The sequence below is a fragment of the Paramisgurnus dabryanus genome, chromosome 5 (genome assembly GCF_030506205.2).
Source record: "Paramisgurnus dabryanus chromosome 5, PD_genome_1.1, whole genome shotgun sequence".
Classification (NCBI taxonomy): Eukaryota; Metazoa; Chordata; class Actinopteri; order Cypriniformes; family Cobitidae; genus Paramisgurnus; species Paramisgurnus dabryanus.
This window is the reverse complement of record NC_133341.1, coordinates 5,326,081-5,348,137: the sequence shown is the minus strand read 5'-3', so window position 1 is coordinate 5,348,137 and position 22,057 is coordinate 5,326,081. Positions and strand designations below refer to the sequence as shown.

Genomic DNA, 22,057 nt, shown 5'->3' with positions numbered 1-22,057 from the left:
AGAACTCGTTTGACTAAGGCCAGAGGCCCCACTGCCGTCGTTAATACTAACGTACAGTGGCAAACGGTTCTGTATGACATACTATTTTAAGATTATGGAAAAAAGCCAAAATTGCAAACCGACCGTATTTGGCAATAAAGACTCAATCGACAACTAATTCAAAGTTTCAGTATATTACTAAAGAGTATTAATGACATTTACCATGCTTTGGAGTGTTGACGAAAAAAGGTTTTAATTTATTAGATAAGTGCCCTTACTAAAACAAACTATGTGAATGCCTTGTTAAAGAGAAAAGTTTTAAGTCTAGATTTAAAGTTATCTACTGTCTCTGATTTTCGGACGTCGGTTGGTAAATCATTCCATAGCTTAGGGGCTAAGTAGGAAAAGGATCTGCCACCTTTAGACACTTTTGATATTTTAGGGATAATTAAGAGTCCAGAATTTTGTGACCCCAATGCACGTGATGGATTGTATTCTGATAATAATTCTCTAAGATATGAGGGTGCTAGGCCATTTAAGGCTTTGTAGGTGATTAGTAATATTTTAAATTGTATGCGATATTTAACTGGTAGCCAGTGTAAAGATGCCAGAATTGGGCTTATGCGGTCATACTTCTTAGATCGAGTAAGAACTCTTGCAGAAGCCTTTGAACTAGCTGAAGCTTGTTTACCTGATTTGCATGGCATCCTCCGAGTAACGAGTTACAATAGTCTATTCTAGAGGTCAAAAAAGCGTGGATAAGCTTTTCTGCATCTGATGCAGACAACATATGGCATATTTTTGAGATATTTCTAAGGTGGAAGAATGCTGTGCGGCAGACATTGGAGATATGGCTATCGAAGGCTAAATTGCTGTCGAACATCACACCTAAATTCTTAACCGTGGAGGTTGGCACCACAGTGCAGCCATCTATGGGCAACTTGTAATCTGTCATAGTATATTTGTAGCGGTTCGATAACAAGTATCTCTGTCTTATTGGAGTTTAGCATAAGAAAGTTATGTGCCATCCAGTCACTTATATCGCTGATGCAGTCTGATAGCTTAGAAAACTGGTGTGTTTCGCTAGGATGTGAGGAGATGTAAAGCTGTGTGTCATCTCCATAGCAGTGAAACTGTATGTTATGATTCCTGATAATATCTCATAGAGGTAACATATATAACGAGAACAGGATAGGACCTAAAACTGATCCCTGCGGTACGCCGTATTTAACCAGGGAGTCATATGACTCTTCCTCATTTACATAAACAAAGTGATAGCGATTGATTAGATACGATCTGAACCAGGCTAGCGCCTGACCACTGATGCCAACATAGTTTTCTAGCCTATTAAGTAAGATTGTGTGATCTATTGTGTCAAAGGCAGCACTAAGGTCTAATAATATAAGGAGTGATATTTCGCCACGATCGGATGTTAGGAGAAGGTCATTTGTAACTCTAAGCAGCGCTGTCTCTGTGCTATGGTGGGGCCTGAATCCTGATTGGAACTTTTCATACGTACTATTATTTGCTAAGAATGTGCGTAGCTGGCTTGCCACTACTTTTTCTAATATTTTGGAAAGAAAAGGGAGATTTGAGATTGGTCTAAAGTTATTTAGATCTCCCTGGTCAAGGTGTGGTTTTTTAATGAGCGGTCTATTAACTGCTATTTTGAAAGCTGTTGGAACGTTGCCTAATTCTAGTGATGAGTTAAAGACATTTAGTACTGGGTTAGACACTACAGGGAATACCTCTTTGAGTAATTTTGTGGGAACGGGGTCTAATATACAGGACGATGATTTGGATGACGTTACTAATTTAGATAGCTCTTCTATTGTAGTAGGTTTAAATGACTCAAGATGTTCGTATGGTAAGCTAGCGTTAAATATATTACTGGGTAGAGTGGTGGCTGCTTGGGTACCTACAATGTTTTCCCTAATAATCATAATTTTCTTAGTAAAGAAGTTCATGAAGTCGTCACTATTGTGTGGGAGTTTATTAGTGGGTTCTGTTTGTTCTTTATTTCTAGTCAGTTTCGCAACTGTGCTAAAGAGGAAGCGAGGGTTATTATGATTTTCTTTAATAAGATTGCTGAGATACGTAGATCTGGCGGTTTTAATAGCCTGTCTGTAGTGTTTAACACTCTCTTTCCATGCTGCACGCCATACCTCTAACTTTGTGCTTCTATAATTTCTTTCCATTTTTCTAGCAGCCTTTTTAAGGGCTGCGGTATGATGGTCGTATCTTGGAGCTGGCGTTTTTTCTTGGATTCTCTTTATCGAATTGGAGCTACGGCATCCAATGTGTTAGAACAAATACTGTTCAGGTTTTCTATTACAATATCTAGATCTTCAGGGTTATCTGCTACATGTTTCATTTGGGACAGATCTGGAAGAGTGCTAATAAAGTTATCTTTAGTGGTGGAAATTATTGTTCTGGCTAGTCGGTAGCATATTGTGGATCGAGTGATCCTATCTAGAAGTACAGTGTATGACACAAAGTAATGGTCAGAAACTGCATCACTCTGAGGTGATATTTCGATGTCATTAATATTGAGCCCGAGTGACAGAATTAAGTCTAATGTGTGCCTACGAGTATGCGTGGGCCCTGTCACGTTTTGTCTAATATCGAGAGAATTTAGAATATCCATAAACGCTAATCCTAATGTATATGTTGGGTTATCAACGTGTATATTAAAGTCACCAACGATAAGAGCTTTATCTACAGTGACTACGAGGTCAGACAGGAAATTTTATATAATTTTATATGTCAAAATGGCTGAACAAGTACATTCGAAATTCGTCCTTGAAAAATAATACAATTCGTATTATATTCGAATTATAAAGACCTACTTTATCTTGGAGAAAATACTCCTAAAAGCCCACAAGAGGGCGCAGCACAAAGCCCCAATAATATAAACAAATCATGCACAGCATATTTTTTCTTAAAACGAATGTTATAAACACTAATAAATTAAACATAATTTCTTAAATTCATATGCAAAGGAACAAAAGTGCATATAGATATCTGGAAGTGCAAAATGCCTCAACAGCGTTAATAACAGTGTTATACATTAATTAAATTTACAAAAAAATGTACAGAGCCTCAGTCAATACAGAACACAACGGTGTCTTAATGAAATCAAAATTAACCAGTATATTTGTGCACCTGTAAATGTACAAAACGAATGCCATACATAGACAATGCATATTAATATAGGGCATTTTATATAATAAGTAGATACATTTACGTGTTTCTAATAAAGAATGAAAACGAATGAATCTTTATTTAAGCCAAAATAAGTGGGAAAGATCGTTAGTCATTTAAATTTTGTCAAGCTTAATAAACACTATTCACAACAACTTATATTATATTTTGTGTGTTCCTTGGTTGAAAATATGTAAAAATATATGCGATCTAATAAAGTACAGAACAGAAATGTTTAACTTATGCGCAGAGCGGAGCCGTTAATAAAGCAGACTCTCCGTAATTAATAGAGGACGTGCTGAAACAGTCGAGTTGGCAAATGATCATCATGTTTATATTTCAAGCAGATAATGTTGATGAAAAACTTGCATATTATCAAATGTCCAGGTGAAAGTAAAGTTTCCAGTCAGTTATAAAAATAAAATCCCAGCGGCGTTACATTGCAACTCTCTCATATGCGGTGTAGACTCTGTAGATGCACATATGGTTTTAATGTTGCTAAACAAGCAGCTGAATTATGGCACTTTCGTGTTGATCAGTTATTTTAAACTTTAAAACTGCATTTAGAAGCAGACGACACTGTCATCTCAGCTAGTTTCACTTTGCGGATGAATTCCAGTTGATGCTCCAAAAACCAAAGAAGCATCAATCACACAGCCCTTTTAATATGTATTCTGTCCGACTCGTAATCCCCACTGTCTTTTCTTGCTATTTTTCAAATGAATAACGCTGGCTTGGTCCGCATAGTTGGCTGAGCCGCTAGCGCTCTGTATAACAATCCGCGTCAGTTACGTCATCATCACGTTGCGTGAGCTTCCTGACAAAGGTAAAATTCGAATGCAAAGTTTTACGTTCGAATATGCATATTTTTTTTACATTCGACGAATATTCGAAATTCGAATTAAAATTTGACAGCCCTACTATAGATTGTAGCAAGGACAAAAGAAAGCTGTTTATGGTTACGATCAGTTATTTCCATATTTAACAGCATTATTTCAAATGAATAGGCTCTTTGCACGTAACTACTTCCTTACCGGAAATGCGGCTTGGTCTTTTCCGGTCTAAACATGGCGCTGTTCTACACTAGATGTTTGCAAGAGTTGCCGAAACTTTCTATAACGGACGTACATCGCCTTTGCAAGTCCTCCTCCAAATCACCTACCAGCAAATTAGAGAAGGGCTTTAAAATGTATGCCGCTTCATACATCCACGGATATGAAGGTAACTTAAGTCTAACTTATATCTCTCAGACTTTATGGCTTACGCTTGCTAGGCTAATAAACAATCCCGGTCTGACAGAATGTGCGTGTTGTAATGTAGTACTGTTTTTTAGTGTTAGGTGGAAAGTGTCTCGTTGTGTCCTGTACTTGTACGTGCCTAACTTCGTATTGTTTTAATATGTGATTGGCATTAGTGTCAAACAAAGACAGAGCCACAAGTGAAGTCGCTGTACAGGCTTTCTGTTTCAGATCCATGAAGAAGCACGAAAAACCTCATTGTGTAAATGTAGGGTTGCACTTGTAATTTGTGTCAGAGTTCCGAGTTCTGCAGTTCCAAAAGGTTCGAGTTCAAGTTGTGTGTTGTGCTTAACATGGTCATGTTACATTTTGACCTTCGTTATCGCTTTGTATGTGCTCACTGCTCAACTTCCAAAAACTGCTCAAGCCTCTGGCCACTGTTCTGCCCTACAAAGGCAAAAGACCTTAACTCGCTATAGTGTAAAACTGAGAAAAATGACTTTAAAGTTTAGACCTTATAATAATTTTAGTTGTCAGTTATTTTCTTCAAGATACTTATCTACATGATAAAGGAGGTCTTGAATGTCCCAAAATATCAATAACTAATTTTTGACCAAAAACGAAGTTACTGCCTTTTGCCTTTGTAGGGCAGTGTTGCTGCCTTGCATGTGCTTAACTTTTCCAAAACCTGCTTAAGTTGTTCAAGCCTCTGTTACTGCTTTCTGTGTGTTTTATTATGATGTGTTTGAATGGGATTGTGTTTACAGTGTGCAGCTTCGGAAGCCAAATATTATTATTATTATTATAATGCTATACGTGCTGCACACCACTTCTCACGATTTCATTTAAAGACATCAATTTCTGTGTTAAAAAGTATACATTCATGCCAACAGATCACAAGTCCAATATGACCATATAGAGTAATTACGACTGATCTATCAACAGATGGTCCTCAGGGACACAGTTCCTGTCATTATGGTGCGGTGCAAATGCTCATGTGTGGCGGGGACAGCTCTATGCAACCACACAGTTGCCCTATTATTCCAGACAGCTCACTTCTCCCAGCTGGGTGTGCCAGTGGTTCCTCCTGTACACAGCTGTACAGAATCCGAGCAACAATGGCACAAACCCCGAACAGCAGTAAGTTACATAGCAATGCATGGTTCATATGGGATAGTTTGCATATATGTATGTCCTGCATTATTATGTACCAGTAGCTGCAAACTAAAACCTCTGTTTAATAAATTCTCAAGATTATGAGTGTAGTATTTTCAGTCAGTTTTTCCCCAAACTTCACCTGGAATCAATTCAACCTTAACCATTACACATACAACCTTATCACAGCTGAGACTAGGGTTGCATTAACCGTGACTAATCATTTGCAAAACAAAAGTTTTTGTTTACATCATATGTGTGTGTGTACTATGTATAATAATTATGTATTAATAAATACACACGCATTTAGATATTTAAGAAGTATTTACATGTGTATATACATTTTTATATATAATTGTTATTATAAATATTTAACTCATTCCTCGCCATTGACGAGTTATCTCGTCAATTATGAGTTAATATTTAACTAATAATATGCCTTTCTGGACGAATTTCAAAGTATAAGTGTAATACCGCTTTTATCCACTGGATGGCACCAAAACCGAATTTATCAAAAACGGAAGTTAAAAAGATTTCAAGATTTATTTTAACTGCCTTTATGTTTGATAATATAGCTGCCAACTCTCACGCATTCACCGTGAGACTCACGCAATTGACCCCATTCTCACGCTCTCACGCCACACATCCATTTTCTCACGCAGGCTCTTGCCCACCATTGAGATTCCCATTGAGTTTAATAAAAGACATTAAATAATTGAATAAAAATACCTAACTGTAAATACTGTAAAACTCTCTATCTGGCGTGCCTCAAACAGCATAAAGCGCTTGTCAAAGTCAAATTATGATGCGAAGGCCAATCAAATCAAAGAAGGTGGAGTTATTGTTTACAGATGCCGAAGCGCCAGCTACAAACTACAGAGAGCGAGTGCGCGGCTGCGCGATGGTGAAAGAGCAACGCACGATGTAAGTAGCTAAACCAGTGCTTGCAGTACTGACACTTTTATATTTTAGCGTACCTTCACTGTCTTTTGCGTGCCACCACTTCTCATGTTGCTAGTACTTTGCTGCAAAGAGTCAAAGAGCATTTCACTTTATGTGGCGCTGCGCAGGAAGTTCGGCAGCGAGGATATCAGAGTACCGCGAGAGCAATTCGAAATGTTACAAAAGGGTCCGCCTTTACCTTTGCTCTCGCGTTACTCTGATGTCATACGCCGATCAGTCAGCTCTGCACCAGTCGAACACACAAAGCGTCAAGGTCTGGATGAAAAGCAGAGACTTGCCCGGATTCCACGCACGCAGATACCCTCAGAAAACAGCAATTTTAATCAACCATCACTCGCGTGTGTATGTTTGCAAGCAGTACAAGCCTGCGTGATGTTTGCGGTAACAGGTTTTAATAAAAGAGAAAAAAGTCAATTGATATTTGACATCTATAAACAATAATATATACAAAATATAATTATATGGTCTTGACATACACATCTGTTGCTTTAGTTTATATAAACTACTCATTTGGTTTATTTGATTGTGACAGTCCCTCTATCACCAATCACAAATCATCACTTTACGCTTCTATTTCTCAGTGGATAAACTGAATCAAAGCTGCTGTTATTTGCAGTTATACTTTTTACAGAGACCAGTAGCCTATTCATTAGATTTTAAGAACTTTTTTGGCACTTTTATCAGAAGGAAAGCATAATAGAAGTGTATAAAATAATAGTAAAGACTCTAATCTCAGGCATTTAAACTCAGTAAAAGCTTTTATTTCAATTTAATTTCTAAAATATGATTCGATTTGTATTGTGAACCATTTTAACGCAGTCTTTTCCAACTATTTAACACAGAAATAGCTCAAATCCACGCTATTATCAATTGGCAAATGGTTAGGACTTATATAAAAAATTATTAAAGTTGGCAGCTCTGTGATAGTCATTCTGAGTCTGATATCTAACATAAATTTGTTTACAAAAACGGAATTTTTTAAGCTTTTTGCTCAAAATGTTGTATTTTTGAAGAGAAATATCCATATTTCAGTGGTTAAATTAAGTGGAAAAAGTAAATATATAATGAAAGTTTTTTCCCCATTTTGTTTGTTTGTTTGTTTGTTTATTGTTTGTTTGAAAGCAAAGGGTGTGTTCTTTAATTTGATATAATTTGTATGTTTATATATTTATAGAAGATAATTTTTCCTGCAAGGAATTTTGTGAAACTTTTGTTAAAATCACAAAAATGCAGGTGGGCAACTTTTCTCAAAAAGGCTGGCGGTGAATGAGTTAATCATGTGTATTTATTTATACATAATTATTATACACAGTACACACACATATATGATGTAAACAAAAACTTTTATTTGTTTTAACTTTTTAAATTGTTATGCAGCCCTAGCTGAGACTCTTGGCAACATGTATTTTGTCACAATTTCACAGGGTGTAAAACCAGGTCCAGTTGGGAAAATGGTGGTTGTTAAGCCTGTGCAGGGTCGGATGGGTAAAGGAGGATTACAGTAAATATTAACTTAACAGTTATTTTCATGATTTGTTTCCCCCATTGTTATGTCAATTTTTTTGATTTTTTGAACTCTTTATGATTTTTTTTTATAAAAGGAGCACCCTCTACAGAGGAATGACTGGCCCTCTTCCTGACCTGTCGGTACTTCGTGTGGCCGAGGTGTACAGCGGTCTAGATCCACTGGATATGCCCCTGGTGACAAAAAAGGGCATGAGCATTGACAAGCCCCTTGTGGATTTTGAATTTGGACTGGTACAGAGGGGAAGTGTAATCTCCTATCAACAGCCGAAACTTCAAACACAATGCACAGAGCTGCATAAGAATGCCCCGAGTCCTCCATGTCTTCCCCTTATTACTCACCAGCTGTCACCAACAGAGTGTGTGTGCACAGAGGAAGAACATTTACACATACAAAGTTTGCAGTTATCTATTGAGATGGCCCATAAAATTGAATTGTCGACATGGGGTCAGAGCAAAGATCCAGAGTGGCACGCGTTGCGGCGAATGAGGATAACCTCCTCAAGGTTTAGGGAAGTTTCCCATGTTAGAGGTTACAGTAGTGCTGAGCATCTTGCAGAGCGAATTATTAAAGGCACCAGACAAACTGCGGAAATGAGAAGAGGTTCAGATATGGAGTTTCAGGCAGCAAAAGAATATGCCCAGTGCAACAACGTCAATTACTCCCCTTGTGGACTTGTGGTTCACCCACAGGCCCCATGGCTAGGGGCCTCGCCGGATGGCCTTGTTTATGATCCCAGTGTTACACCCGCTTACGGTTTGGTTGAAATAAAATGTCCAAATGCTAAGAGTTACATTGACTGCAAGTACTTACACATGTCAAATGGTGCTTTTAAACTAAAGAAAAGCCATGCCTATTTTTGGCAAATACAAGGCCAGCTTTTAATTACTGGACTTCAGTGGTGTGACCTCTTTGTGTGGGCAGAGGAAGATTTCTTTGTGCAGCGACTGTACTCAGACAAAGAAGTTCAAGAAACAATTAAGCAGAAGTGTGATCATTTCTACTTCAGCATCTATATGCCGAAGTATCTCTCAATGAGACGATCACAACTGATTGGCAGGTAAAGAAATCTGATTCATTATGATGTGTATTTTATTGTGCAAATGGGACTATGAATTTGACTTAATATTATACCATACTTGGTGTACACTGCTTCTAATTTACATTACATTTCCAACTCAATGGGATTGATAAAAACTCTTACATGATCTGCAATAAACTGAGTATGCTAGCTTGTTGCTTAAAAAAAACATAGTTTAATAAGTAATGTCAGATTTATAAATAAACATTATACATTATGGCATCGTTTTACAATAAAAATCATTGTTTATAATGTTGTTGTGTGAGGTCACATCTGTTGTCACTGTATCAGAATTTATTAAGAAATAAATGATTAATACTTACAGAAACCTACAAGTTTTGAATGTAATGTAAACTTGTCAGAACTTCTTGGCCAATGCTGTGACAAGATGTTTATTTTGATAATTGCTAAGCAACGGCAAAAATTTCATTAATGCTTCCAGCAATTGACAAAGGTATAACAGAATCAAAAAGTTTATTCTCCTTCACCCTTCGGATGACTCGCTCAACGTGCACTCTTAGACAAGCAATTTTCTGTGTTTGGAGGACACTGGGTGCTGGCATCTGGCTTTTTTTATTGAGAAAAGGTGGACAGTACACCTTACACTTCACACAGTCAGTGATCAGGAAACCTTTGTCAACCATCACGGCCATGTCATCAGTTAAAAGGTCAGCTAACCCTGACCGCCTAAAGAGTTCTTTATCACTTATTGACCCCTCATAGAGAGAAGAGATGAAGGTCACTGGACCATGGGGGGCAATCCCGATAAGTCCTTTCATTGTACAGTGAGATTTATATGTAGAGAACATCTCACTTTGGAGGAGAGGCGAGGAAGGGGTCTGACACTTGAGCTCTGTACAGTCAACTATTATCTGAGTATCAGGGAAGTCTTTGAAATCATCAGGAAGGTGAGCTTTAACATCTTCAGCCTCAATCCAGATGGACACCAAGCCCAAGAGTGTGTACAGGTAGTTGGTCCATGAAGAGATAATGCGGCTTACAGTAGAGATGTGAATGTTGAAACGATTTGCCAAGTCCTGCTCCTTTAAACCAACGGACAAGTACATTAGGAAAAGGACTAGCTCATCGATGGGTTGCAATGATTGTCTCTGGTGAGAAAACACACACAAACATCATTAAACCTAATGTAACCTCTCTAGTCTAATAGATAAAAGGATGTGAAAATATCATTACTCAATCATTCAAAATACAACAGCAATACTACTCTACATGTACATTCTTTCTGCTGTAGGGCTTCGTGCAATATTTCTCTGTGAACACTCATGTACCTTATTGACAAGTTAATTTATTTATACCTGGCACTATGACTGCAATAGGCTACTCAGGCACCTTATTTATTGATTTATACCTGGCACTTAAGACTGTGAATTCGGAGTAGATCAACATGTTACTTAACTGTCTATTATCTATTGCCTTCTACATCAATCTATTGCCTGCATTAAAAATGGAATAGAAATAACCTGTAATGACAAATGCAAAAACCAACCGTGTGTGTGGGACGGACAGATGTTACTGCTTCATTCAATTTTCAGCAGCTTTGGCCCTCGACGCACGAACCATTTTATGCACCAATGGTTCAACCAATCTCCAAAAAAGCATGAGGTTATGGTAACTGGGAAATCTATGGGAACAGAACAGAAAGAGTACAGAACGTTACAATATGGTCCAAGTTACTAAGAGGTATCTTGTTCGCATCTTACCGTGTATAGAATCGAATGTCGTCGTCAGAGTGGGCGAATCTTTGCAATCCAAATTTACAGATAATTCTCAGCTCCTGGATCTCTTTCTTTAATGAGTCGATTTCTTCTTTTAATTTCGTGTTTTCGTCGACTGCCGAGTCCACGAAAGCGGGTTCTGGGACAGATAAATAGTCATGATCAGCAGCAGGAGTGTAGTCCATTTGTTGCCCATCTTCTGCTGATGCCAGCTCAGGCTGAAGTTTGCTTACTCTGTCCCAAACGCTCAGTCTTGGTGATGGAATGGAGTAATCATTCCACTGGAACAATAACGGGACGGCTCCTTTCTTTAGTTGCCTTTTCCCCTCCGGTGTTTTCGGCTGAATGATCTGCTCCGGTGTGAAGTGCAAACTACAAACTTTGCTGTGTCCTGTAACAACGAACTTATCACGACGAATATTCACCAGCCACCGCTTTCTGAGTTCAACATCGCTAGGAAATCCATCGTAGCTTAAAACGCCGTTGAATTTAGATGATGACGTGCATGTGGGAACACAACAATGTTCATGATATTTTCTCTGTTGCCTCTGGAAAAAAACTCTATCTTTTTTAAGACTCATTTTCCGCTGTTTACGCCGCCATATTTCGCCAAACCGGAAAAGGGTGAGCCGTATTTACCCGTTGCGGATATGACGTCATGCTGATATGTGCAAGGAGCCTATTAAATTTTAGTTCGGATTTATGGTTTACTTAAAAATGTTTGTTGTATATTGTAGCTACACCACCCCCTCTCCCCTTTAATCGAGGTTCATGTTTATAATAGTAGTCTTGTGGGGTGGATTCGTTTAAACTAATGTAATCGTCTGCTTTAAGCCAGGTTTCTGTTAAAGAGAGTGCATCTAAGTTTTGGTCAGTAATTATTTCATTGACAATGGGTTCTTTATTGGTAAGCGATCTAATGTTAAGAAGGCCGAATTTTAACATTTGAGGTTCATCTGTAAACGTATTGTTTTCTAATTTTATGTTAGTAAGATTTGTACGAGACGAGGTAAACGGTGCTATGTATTTGTTTCGAGGAACGCACACAGTTGAAATGTGTTGATACTCTGGTAAGATAGACTCTAAGTTCTGGGATATATGTGATCTTGACATGTCAGGGCAGCTAATAGAGCAGCTAACAGATGGACGGGTAGGCAGATCTATCTGTTTCCTGACCTGGGCCCTGAGTAGTCAGACTGTATTAGAATTAAGAGTATTGGTCAGATTTCTAGAGAGTATAGCATTTCTTTCCGATGATGGATGAAGGCCATCTCTCTTTAGAAGGTCAGGTCTCCCCCTGAAGTGCTTCCAATTGTCTATAAACCCTACGTTATGCTGAGGGCACCATTTTGACATCCAGTGGTGAAGAGACACTAATCTGCTATAAGTTTCATCACCCCAGTAGGCAGGGAGGGGACCAGAGCATATAAGTATCGAGTCTCCAATAACAAGGGCACCTTTAACAGATGTCTCAGCCGGTGTTTTGCTTAGAATGTCGAATTTGTTAGAAATTACTAGGGGGGACTTCGATGGGCATCGAATATGACTACGCCGCCTGACAGTCACCCAGTTAGTCGGCCGCCTTAACTCAGTTGCCGGAACAGAGCTATGTGTACTACGCGTTACCTTAGGCGCACCCGAAACAGTGTTTGAAACATTAACATTAGTATTAGCGGTCTTACTGTCCTCATCAAGCGTTCGGATGCGGGCTTCTAGTTCTGCAACCTTCTCCGTCAGCCTTACTACTTCAATACACTTAGCACATGTAAACCCCTCTGTGCTGACGGAAGAAGCTAAACTGTACATGTGGCAAGTAGTGAAGGTTACAATGACAAGCGGAGTCTTACCGTTTTCATGCTGGGCGATGGCTTCTCCATTCGCCTGAACGCGGTCCGTGAAGCTACATCGAGACCGGTGCTCGCTCGTTGCATGCCTCGGTCATGTCCGGGTGCCTGGAGCCAGGGTGATGTGAGGCATGCTGTACCGTCTATTGCAAATGCCGGGACACAACTCCTCCACAGCTTCCCTCTCTGGTGAGGAAAGGTCTGAAAAGCATACATCGGATGAGTCCGCCATTAGACCAAAAAGGAAGGCAGATTTACAGTAAACAAACAGTGAGGTAACAGTAAACATTAAACAAACTTCAGCCGGCACGTTTGTTGATGCTAGCGGGCTATATGCTAACACTAGGTGTTTACTAGTGATAGATCGTTTTACTTATTAATGCCGTTCAATAATCGTCACGGTAAAGTATCCCTAAGATAAACTAGTACGTTATATTATATAGATAGGAACGAGATAGTAAGAAAATAGGATTTAGATGATGAACTCGACGAAGCTCCAATGCACGGAGCCCCGTTTCCCCGTTTGTTGATGCTAGCGGGCTATATGCTAATACTGAGTGTTTACCAGTGATAAATCGATTTAGTTATTAATACTGTTGGATAATCGTCACGCAAAAGTATTCCTAAGATGAACTAGTAAGTTATATTATAAAGATAGGAACAAGATAGTAGGAAAATAGGATTTAGATGATGAACTCGACGGAGCTCCGATAACAGTCAACATGTGCATATCCAAATGTGTACACGTGTAATGCATATGTAGTGTAAATGAAATGTAGCACTAAATATTTATAACAGATATATCACTAATAATTCAATATGTAGACAAATTTAAGATTCAGAAAATAAACATTTGTATTTTATGAGATTTTAATGTTTTACCACACTTTAAAGATGCCAGAAGAAATTATATCTCTCTGAATGGCATGCTCTCTTGTGCAAATGTCCCATGTTCCCAGGATTCCCTTTGCTTCGGCAAACATCCTGTTAGGATGGATACCACATGAAAAGGACAGGTAAAGATAAAATCTAGTTAAAAGGTGAAATAGAGAAACCTATTCTACATACATACCTCAAATTCTCAGCTATTTTCTGACAATTGTCTTTCTGCTCACCAAAGGAATTTAGGTAGGTTATTGTTCTATCCACGATGTTGCAGTGCTAAACAGAAAATGGAAATAGCAGGTAACAAGTTGTATAAAACTCAGCAAGATAATATTTGCGTGTATTCAGGGCTCCAGACTGCCACCAAATGGTGGCATTTTGCCACCAAATTTTGAGAGTGTGTCACTGAATTTTACATCCAGTCGCACAAGTGCGACCAGTAAATTTGACATTTTTTTTGTGATGTGACACTGAATTTGAAACAGTAGCCTACATTGATGATAGATGCAGAAAGTACAAAGTATTTATTAGTAATACAGTGGAAATTAGTAGAAATGTGGATATTTGATTAGCATGTTGATTTTCGGTGTGTGCCCCTAAATTTTCTTGTTGCGCCCCTAAAATTTTCAGTTGAGGGCCACTGTGCTCCTTGTGAAAAAAGTTAGTCTGGAGCCCAGGTATTACTTTAAATTTACCACAATACTTTTTTTTTTAAATACATAAAAGATAAATAAAATTTTCTACTTAGATTTAGAGGAACTTACAAAGAAAGTCCAGTGATTCCCTCCCTCCAGGTATGGACCAATAACAACTTCTGCCTTTTTAAGAATGTTATTCTGCAAATGAATGAAAAGGCTACATGAAACACTGCCATCTTGGATAGGAAAATAAATTTTTGTAAACCACGTGCACTTCATTATGATAGAACTACACTGTTTTGTATATTTACAAAGAAATAATGCATCCAATTCACTCTCAACAAAAAATAACTGTATAACGCATTCGATTACAGCCCGGAAAGTACTGCGTAATTAAGACGAATTTACAGTGTAACTTTCTTTAATTATAGGGGTGGTTTCCCAGACAGGGATTAGTCCTAGACTAAAATAAATGCAAGAGCTGTCCAAACTGAAAACAACTTGCACTGACTTAAAATACATCAGTGCCCATTGTTTTGTGTCAAAATGCACACAAGTATGTTTTTAGTAAGGCACGTTTGATAAAAGAAGTTATATTTCCTAATTAAACTAAGGTCTAGTCCTGGCTTAAGCTAATCTCTGTCTGGGAAACCATCCCATAGTGTACCAATAAAGTACTTACATGTAAGTATAAGGGAACAACAATATGTAAAGTTTGGGATATAAAGGGGTAACAACCAGGAGAATAAAAAAATATAATTACAGAAAGTTACACTGTAAAACTGCTTTAATTATGCAGTACATTCCAGGATATAATCAAAAGCGTTGCCAAAAGAACACTGTAAAAGTAATTCTTACCTTTACAAAATTATGACTTGCTGCCCTGACCTTCCCATCAAGAATATTGTTCAAGGTGTGGCAATTGATTGCCACTAAACCTGTTGTCTTCTAAATTACACATGAAATTTTATATATTAAAAATTGAGTAGTTAAAATAAATGCTGTCAGTTTAATTTTGTATGTGTTTTCTGACATAAAATGCATAGGTAGATAAGGTTATATTACCATGCTGAGCAGGTAAAATATGGCATTCATGATCTGAAAAGGTAAAAAAGGTAAAAATCATAATAAGTAAAATGATGCTTATACAGTAGACTACAATGTTCAAATACAGTATTATAAATACACAGTATGTGAAATGTATTAAATGCAATAGAAATTATTATTATTTTTGTTTGTTTGTTTTTCTTTTTACCTCATCAGGAAGTTGCTGGTTTTGTAAAAGAGATTGAAAGCTGCTGATATATAGGGAATATGGCCCTATTTTCCCAATTTTGGTATCAGAGCTTAACTTTCCCGAGATCAAAAAGTGTTAAACTATATGGGTACAGAATATAAACACACTATTATGCTCTTTCTTCTCCATACACTTATAGAAACTGTGCTGCTAAAACACATACTGTTTCATTTGCATATTAACTGCATATAATTAAAAACAATGCTTTAAACAAGAAGAATATTTTTTGGGCTTAACATTAATTTTGTTTGTACTCAGTGCTTCCTTGTTAAAAGAAAAAAAGCACATTAGTCCACTCCTGCCCCGAAAGAAGGCACATTACAATAAAAATTAAATTAAGAACTCCTTCCCTGAAGCAGCTCATAGTTCACTATCAATAACACAGCAATATGAACTATTGAGTATTCCTGCCCTGAGAGCAGCTCGTAGTTCACTATCAATAACACAGCGATATGAACCTATTGAGTACTCCTGCCCTGAGAGCAGCTCGTAGTTCACTATCAATAACACAGCAATATGAACCCATTAAGTACTTCTGCCCTAAGAGCAGCGCGTTTTTCACTATCAATAACACAGCGATATGAACCTATTAACTCTTTCCCCGCCATTGACGAGATATCTCGTCAATTAAGAGAAAACGCTTCCCCGCCAATGACGAGATTTTCCGTCTTTCCGCAATACCGCTATTATCCACCAGGTGGCGCCCTTCCGCAACTTTTTAAACCCGGAAGTATTGCCCTATGGCAAGTTGCTGCATGTCCATGTCTGTTTTAAAGATCGCTCTGAATGGGATCTCTATGAAAAGTCCGTCACAAATATGGAATTATTTTTGCTTTTTGCTCAAAATATGGTGTTTTTGCAAAAACCTACCCATATTCAAAAGCTGATTGCAAAAGAACCACTAAAGGTAGGATGAAACGGTTTCTTTTGTTTGAAAGCAGAGGGTCTGTTCTTTCATTTGGTATATTGTATGTTTATTTATTTAAAGAAGAACATTTTCTGGAAGGCATTAAACTTTGGTGAAAATCATGAAAAACGCTGGCGCTGGCTGGCAACTTTTTTTAAAAACGCTGGCGGTGAAAGAGTTAAGTACTCCTGCCCTGACAGCAGCTCGTAGTTCACTATCAATAACACAGCGATATGAACCTATTAAGTACTCCTGTTCTGAGAGCACCGAATTTATTGAGTACTCCTGCCCTGAGAGCAGCGCATACACTTAAAATAACAGCAGTTTGAATCTATTGAGTACTCCTTCCCTGAGAGTAGCGCTTACACTAAAAATAACAGCCATTTTAATCTATTGAGTAATCCTGCCCTGAGAGCAGCGAGCAATACATTATAATAATGTCACACAGTGACGATTTTAAGGGGCGGAACCAAAGGTAGGGAAGATTGGTTCCGCCCGGAAGTGTTCCCACCCGGACGGAAGAGCGGAAACACCGGAACTTCTGGTAAACGCCGAGAGGCAAATCAAGCTAGATTAAACACAGGTGTGAGTAGCAAATATAGCGGCTGGGGATTGGATGATGTAAAGACGGAGAGGGATATAAAGAGAGCTTCAAACACGCAAAGGGGCGTGTTGTGGTAGCAGTGCTGCGTTATATATTAGGGTGTATATAAAAATATATTGGGTGTGCTGTCGAACCGTTCCGGTCTGCAGAGTGAGGATCTGGGCGAGGTCGCATTGGTAGCGGCAGGAATTGATGTGTACTGGACAAAGAAGCAGAGAAGGATACAGAGCCAGGGGCTGAGTATATTATCCATTTGAAAGTTTCTAAACGAAACGACCTACGTACATCATTGATGTGTTTGAGTGTTTATTGAGGAACGACTCACCGGAAGTGCCGTTGGAGAAGACTTTAGCAGTGGATTCCCAGGTGAAAAATAAATATATTTAAATAGTATTTTTTGGGACATACTTAATATATTTAAAAGCTACTATACTAAATGCATATTAAATGTATTATATTGAACCCACTTCAAATATATTAAATGCATTTCAAGATATATTTAAAGTCAATTTTAATCTATTTGCATTATATTTAATATATTGAAATTGTGTTAAATTGGAACAACTTCAAATATATTTAGTGCAATTTAAGTGTACTTCTTTAAAATTCATTTGAAATGCACTTCTCATACACTTAAAAATACAGTTAGAATACATTTAAAGCTTAATTTAACTGTGCTTTAAGAACACTTTAATAGTACTTCAGCATATTAGAAATATACTAGCATTACATTAATAGAAATGTATTAGCATTACACTACTATTTTATTATAAAGCTGTTTTTAATATTTAAAATGTTATATTAAAATCATTAAATATTAAGACACATACACAGATTTTGAATACAGAACAATTTAATATACTTCATATTGTGTTGTGTACATTACAAAAATACCTAAAGTAAATTAATCAAGCACAGACATACATAATCTCTTGACCAAAGAGAAACATATAAAACAAATATCAGAGAAATGCAATTACAGAGCTACTTCTATCAAATTGTACAACATTAACATTAAATGTATTAATGAAAAGTACACTATGAATATGCAATCACTAAATATTCATAAGCAATGATTATATAATAATCATAATGTAATTCTCTGCATAAAAAGTTAATGAAAAAAAAAATGTTTAAGTGCAATTTAAAGACGGAGTGCACAATGTTTGAAAAACGCTTTGGAAAAGGAAATTGGGCCGACTACCAAAACACACTTGTAGCCAACCAGCAGTAAGGGGCGTGTCTACTAACTGACATCCTTGCCGGGGTTGCGTATGTGTGTGGTGGCTCTATCAAAAGAAGGTCCAGATTCTATTGGGGTAGAGGCATGTTTGTTTAGGTAATTTCAAATGTTAACATTGGCTTTTAAAAATAGTGCACTCCGCCTTTAACCAACTAAAGATAAACTTATAAAAAGCTGAACTAAAACACAAAACAGTTTAGATGTCACATGTTTAAGTGGAGGGTCACGTCTTCTTGCAATTCAGACACCGTAGTAATTGAAGACTGCTTTATCACACGGTCTGTGAAAAGGAAACAGAATATACCAATTAACCAATAATGAATGAACATTTGGCTATCCATGTTTAAAATAAATTGGCATAGATATGCATGTATGGAAGTTTTGTTAACTTCTCAGTTTACCTTTTAAAGCTTTGACTGTGTCCTCATCAAGCGTGTCAGTTTTATCTGTCACAGCACTCTACAAGTGGGAATGAAGATAGGATTAGAACAGGCTCATGATATAAAGCAACCTGTGTGTATTACAGGATATGTTTTACATTGATAATTGTGTTTTATTTGAACCTAGATCATTTTCCATTGTTTGTCTATTGTGGTCTTGCAAACTTAAGGTTCACCTCTGTTTAAGAAGATTTAAGGAAATCAGAAATGATGCCAAACAGGGCTCCAGACTGCTATCAAATGGTGGCATTTTGCCACCTAAATTTGAGAGTGTGCCACTGAATTTTACATCCAGTCGCACATGTGCGACCAGCAAATTTGACCTTTCTTTTGTGATATGACACTGAATTTGAAACAGCACATTGTACTTTCTGAATCTATAATTAAAGTATTTATTAGTAATACAGTCTAAATTAGTAGACATGTGAATATTTGGTTAGCATGTTGTTTTACCATGTGTGCCCCTAAATTTTCTGGTTGCGCCCCTAAAATTTTCAGTTGGGGGCCACTGTGCTCCTAGTAAAAAAAGTTAGTCTGGTGCCCTGCCAAATGGTATATGCAAGGATGACTAGGCCAAGTCCCTTACAGCTTTACAATAAAAAAACGGTTTTTACAAGAATAATTCAAAAGGACAGAAATTAGCCACTTGGAATGGATGTGTTGCAAACGTTTTTCTTCACTCCACATTTGCCCCGATTCAAAAATGTCAATAGCAGTTGATCTGAAAAACAACAGGCAGGTAAATGATGATTAATGATTTGTTTTCGTTTTAAGATTTACTTACCCCGAGTACAATATATTAAGACAATATAATATAATCAAACCCAGCCTCGGCAGTTTTACAATCTCTCATAAAAGTATCCATTCTTACAATGTCCATATGTGTGTCCATATGTAATTAGAAATACATTTAAAAATATACAAAAAGACAATAAGGTTGTCAAGATTGAACTGATATAAACATTAGCCATTGAACATTACTGGAGTTATAATAACCATATGGTCATATCATGGTATTTTCAGGTAAGACAGCTCAAACATTCATTTTAAACTAACGTTAGCGTTGCAAGAGAAACATTAGACAAACTTAAACGTGAAATCAAATAGCAACAACAAACTTACCACCAAGAATAAGTCTTTCTATGCGCTATATCTTCATTTGTTCCTGTCTACTTGGGATCTGGTTGGTCATATTTATGTCGCTGTGCTAAAAAAAATGAAAGGTTTTAATGATTTCTGAAATGCTTAAGAGAAATGCCTACCGTTAGTCAGAAAATAAAGATGTTCCAATTACCACACGCAACACAGACATAACGTTACATAAAGAAGCTGGGTTAAATGTAATATAATGTTTTACTTATTTAATAGTTAACTAAATAAAGAAATGTGAAAATCTGTCATAACTTACCCTCGTGTTGTCTCGTTCATCTCCAAACAAAAAGCGAAATACTTTTTCCCTCAACGTCAGATCCACTAAAACTGCTCATATTTTAAATCGAGTTGTTTTATCTTAGTCCTCTGGTGAAATATGATCGCCGATTAATTAAATAAATACGTTTAATGCAGAGTCGCCATCTAATTTAACAGTTAATACGTTTAATGCAAGCAACCGCATGCACCTCGTGAACAACTGAACTGAACAAGTTTCAAATAGCACCGTGACGTGTTACTATGACAACAACCAATCAGGTTTAGTCACGTGTGTCACGTGTGTTGTTTGAAAAACACTAGCAAACGTAAGATTTTAAGCAAATCTTTGAAAAAATAGTTTATTATGCAATCGGAATGATATAATGTTGAAATGCTTGAGGAAAGTTCAATGTTAGCTTATTACAATTAATGAATCATGTTTTGAAAAAGTATGTTTCATCCAAATATACTAAAACTTCACTAGAAGTACATTTGTGTTTAGCATATTTCTTAAAAGTGTAATTATGCATATATTTATTACCAATGTACTTCTAGTACACTTAATACAAATACATTAAAAAATATTCTTAAGTTTAGCATATTTCTTTAAAATGTAATTAAGTATATATTTATTACCAATGTACTTCTAGTACACTTAATATAAATACATTAAAAATATTCTAAAGTTTAGCATATTTCTTAAAAATGTAATTAAGTATATATTTATTACCAATGTACTTCTAGTACACTTAATATAAATACATTTAAAATATTCTTAAGTTTAGCATATTTCTTAAAAATGTACTTAAGTATATATTTATTACAAGTGTACTTCTAGTACAAATGTATTATAAACATACTATTTGTATTTTAAGTATATTTTTAATACATTAAATACTACGTCTTTTTGACCTGGGTTTAAATACGGGGTGAAGAGGATTTCGTCCGCCCTAAGGAGAAGGAAACAAAAGGAGAACATTATTTATCACTGTGAGTACTTGGTACCTTATACAGCGTGTTATTGTGGAGATTGCTCTGTTCAACGTGTATTGTGAGCCTTCAGTCAATAGGTTAACGGCCCTACCATGGAGCAGAGTGGTGGGAGAGCCGGGAAGTAACAACCGCGGCAGTAGACGTCTATCTTACTGGTTTCCACTTTTACAACGCCCAACCGGTCCCGGGAACAGTACGAGGAAGACGGGGCTTTGACCTTATTTTTCACGTAGAGTGTGAGAAGTGCTGTGGGTGAGTCTGTGCCTTTGCTGTGAGTGTACACTTAAAATTAGTGCAGTGTGATGCTGTGTTTATGCTGTCAATGCCCCTTTACTGAATTCGCCGTGGGAACACGAGAGGCTGTGGAAGCCAGTGAACCAACTTACATTTTATGCTGTTTGTGACCCCTGTATTGAAGACCCAGGTGTAGCGCTCTTTCGACGATCCTTTGGACTTGCCCTGGCTCGGCGGAGACGGTGGTAAAGTATACTGGTGTACTATACTGCTGTGAGTAAAGAGAACCAAAAAGTGCTTTATGTGTACGAAGAAGATTGTACTGTTGTAAAAAGGGTGGTGTGGATTAATCTCACCTGTTACGGAGCCTCTTCAAAGGTGCGCCTCTGTCCAGTTCTCTGTGGCCGTAAGTGGAAGAGAGGAGAGGGCAGCGTTCGGCTCGACGTGACAGTGTCAGGCTCCCCCTAAAGTACAAGAGACCTCTGGGAAGGCTCGAGCCACGACGTTTCACTACATAAAGGTCTGTGAGTATACCTATCGATTGGTTGCAGTGCAGTCGCCGTAAGTCCACCGTCCCCGAGCAGTATTTGTTGTTGTAATACCTGTTGAATGTCCAAAAATTACTACCAGCTAAAGGAACGATTATAATAGACGCAGCTGCCAAATATTACTTGCCTCTGC

At 37.4% G+C, this 22,057-nt stretch overlaps 2 protein-coding genes and 1 long non-coding RNA gene across 3 annotated transcripts in view; 1 reads left to right on the top strand and 2 right to left on the bottom strand.

Moving 5' to 3' along the window:
• The window catches only part of LOC135744703 (uncharacterized), a 31,733-nt gene extending 11,226 nt beyond the window's left edge, over window positions 1–20,507 (bottom strand). Inside the window, exons 1-2 of the long non-coding RNA XR_010530810.2 lie at window positions 20,148–20,507; window positions 19,862–19,946 (exon numbers count right to left, since the gene is read on the bottom strand). This is a non-coding gene — a long non-coding RNA (uncharacterized lncRNA). The remainder of the gene's footprint in view (window positions 1–19,861; window positions 19,947–20,147) is intronic.
• Window positions 4,238–9,141, top strand: LOC135744729 (uncharacterized). Its single transcript, XM_065263042.2, has 4 exons — window positions 4,238–4,404; window positions 5,367–5,561; window positions 7,964–8,040; window positions 8,141–9,141. The coding sequence occupies exons 1-4, from the start codon at window positions 4,375–4,377 to the stop codon at window positions 9,126–9,128; spliced, it is 1,290 nt and encodes a 429-aa protein (XP_065119114.1). The 5' UTR covers window positions 4,238–4,374; the 3' UTR covers window positions 9,129–9,141.
• Window positions 9,561–11,493, bottom strand: LOC135739495 (THAP domain-containing protein 1-like). Its single transcript, XM_065263058.2, has 3 exons — window positions 10,867–11,493; window positions 10,653–10,787; window positions 9,561–10,254 (listed from the first exon to the last, which is right to left on the bottom strand). The coding sequence occupies exons 1-2, from the start codon at window positions 11,460–11,462 to the stop codon at window positions 10,688–10,690; spliced, it is 696 nt and encodes a 231-aa protein (XP_065119130.1). The 5' UTR covers window positions 11,463–11,493; the 3' UTR covers window positions 9,561–10,254; window positions 10,653–10,687.
• Window positions 20,508–22,057: the final 1,550 nt, after the last annotated feature.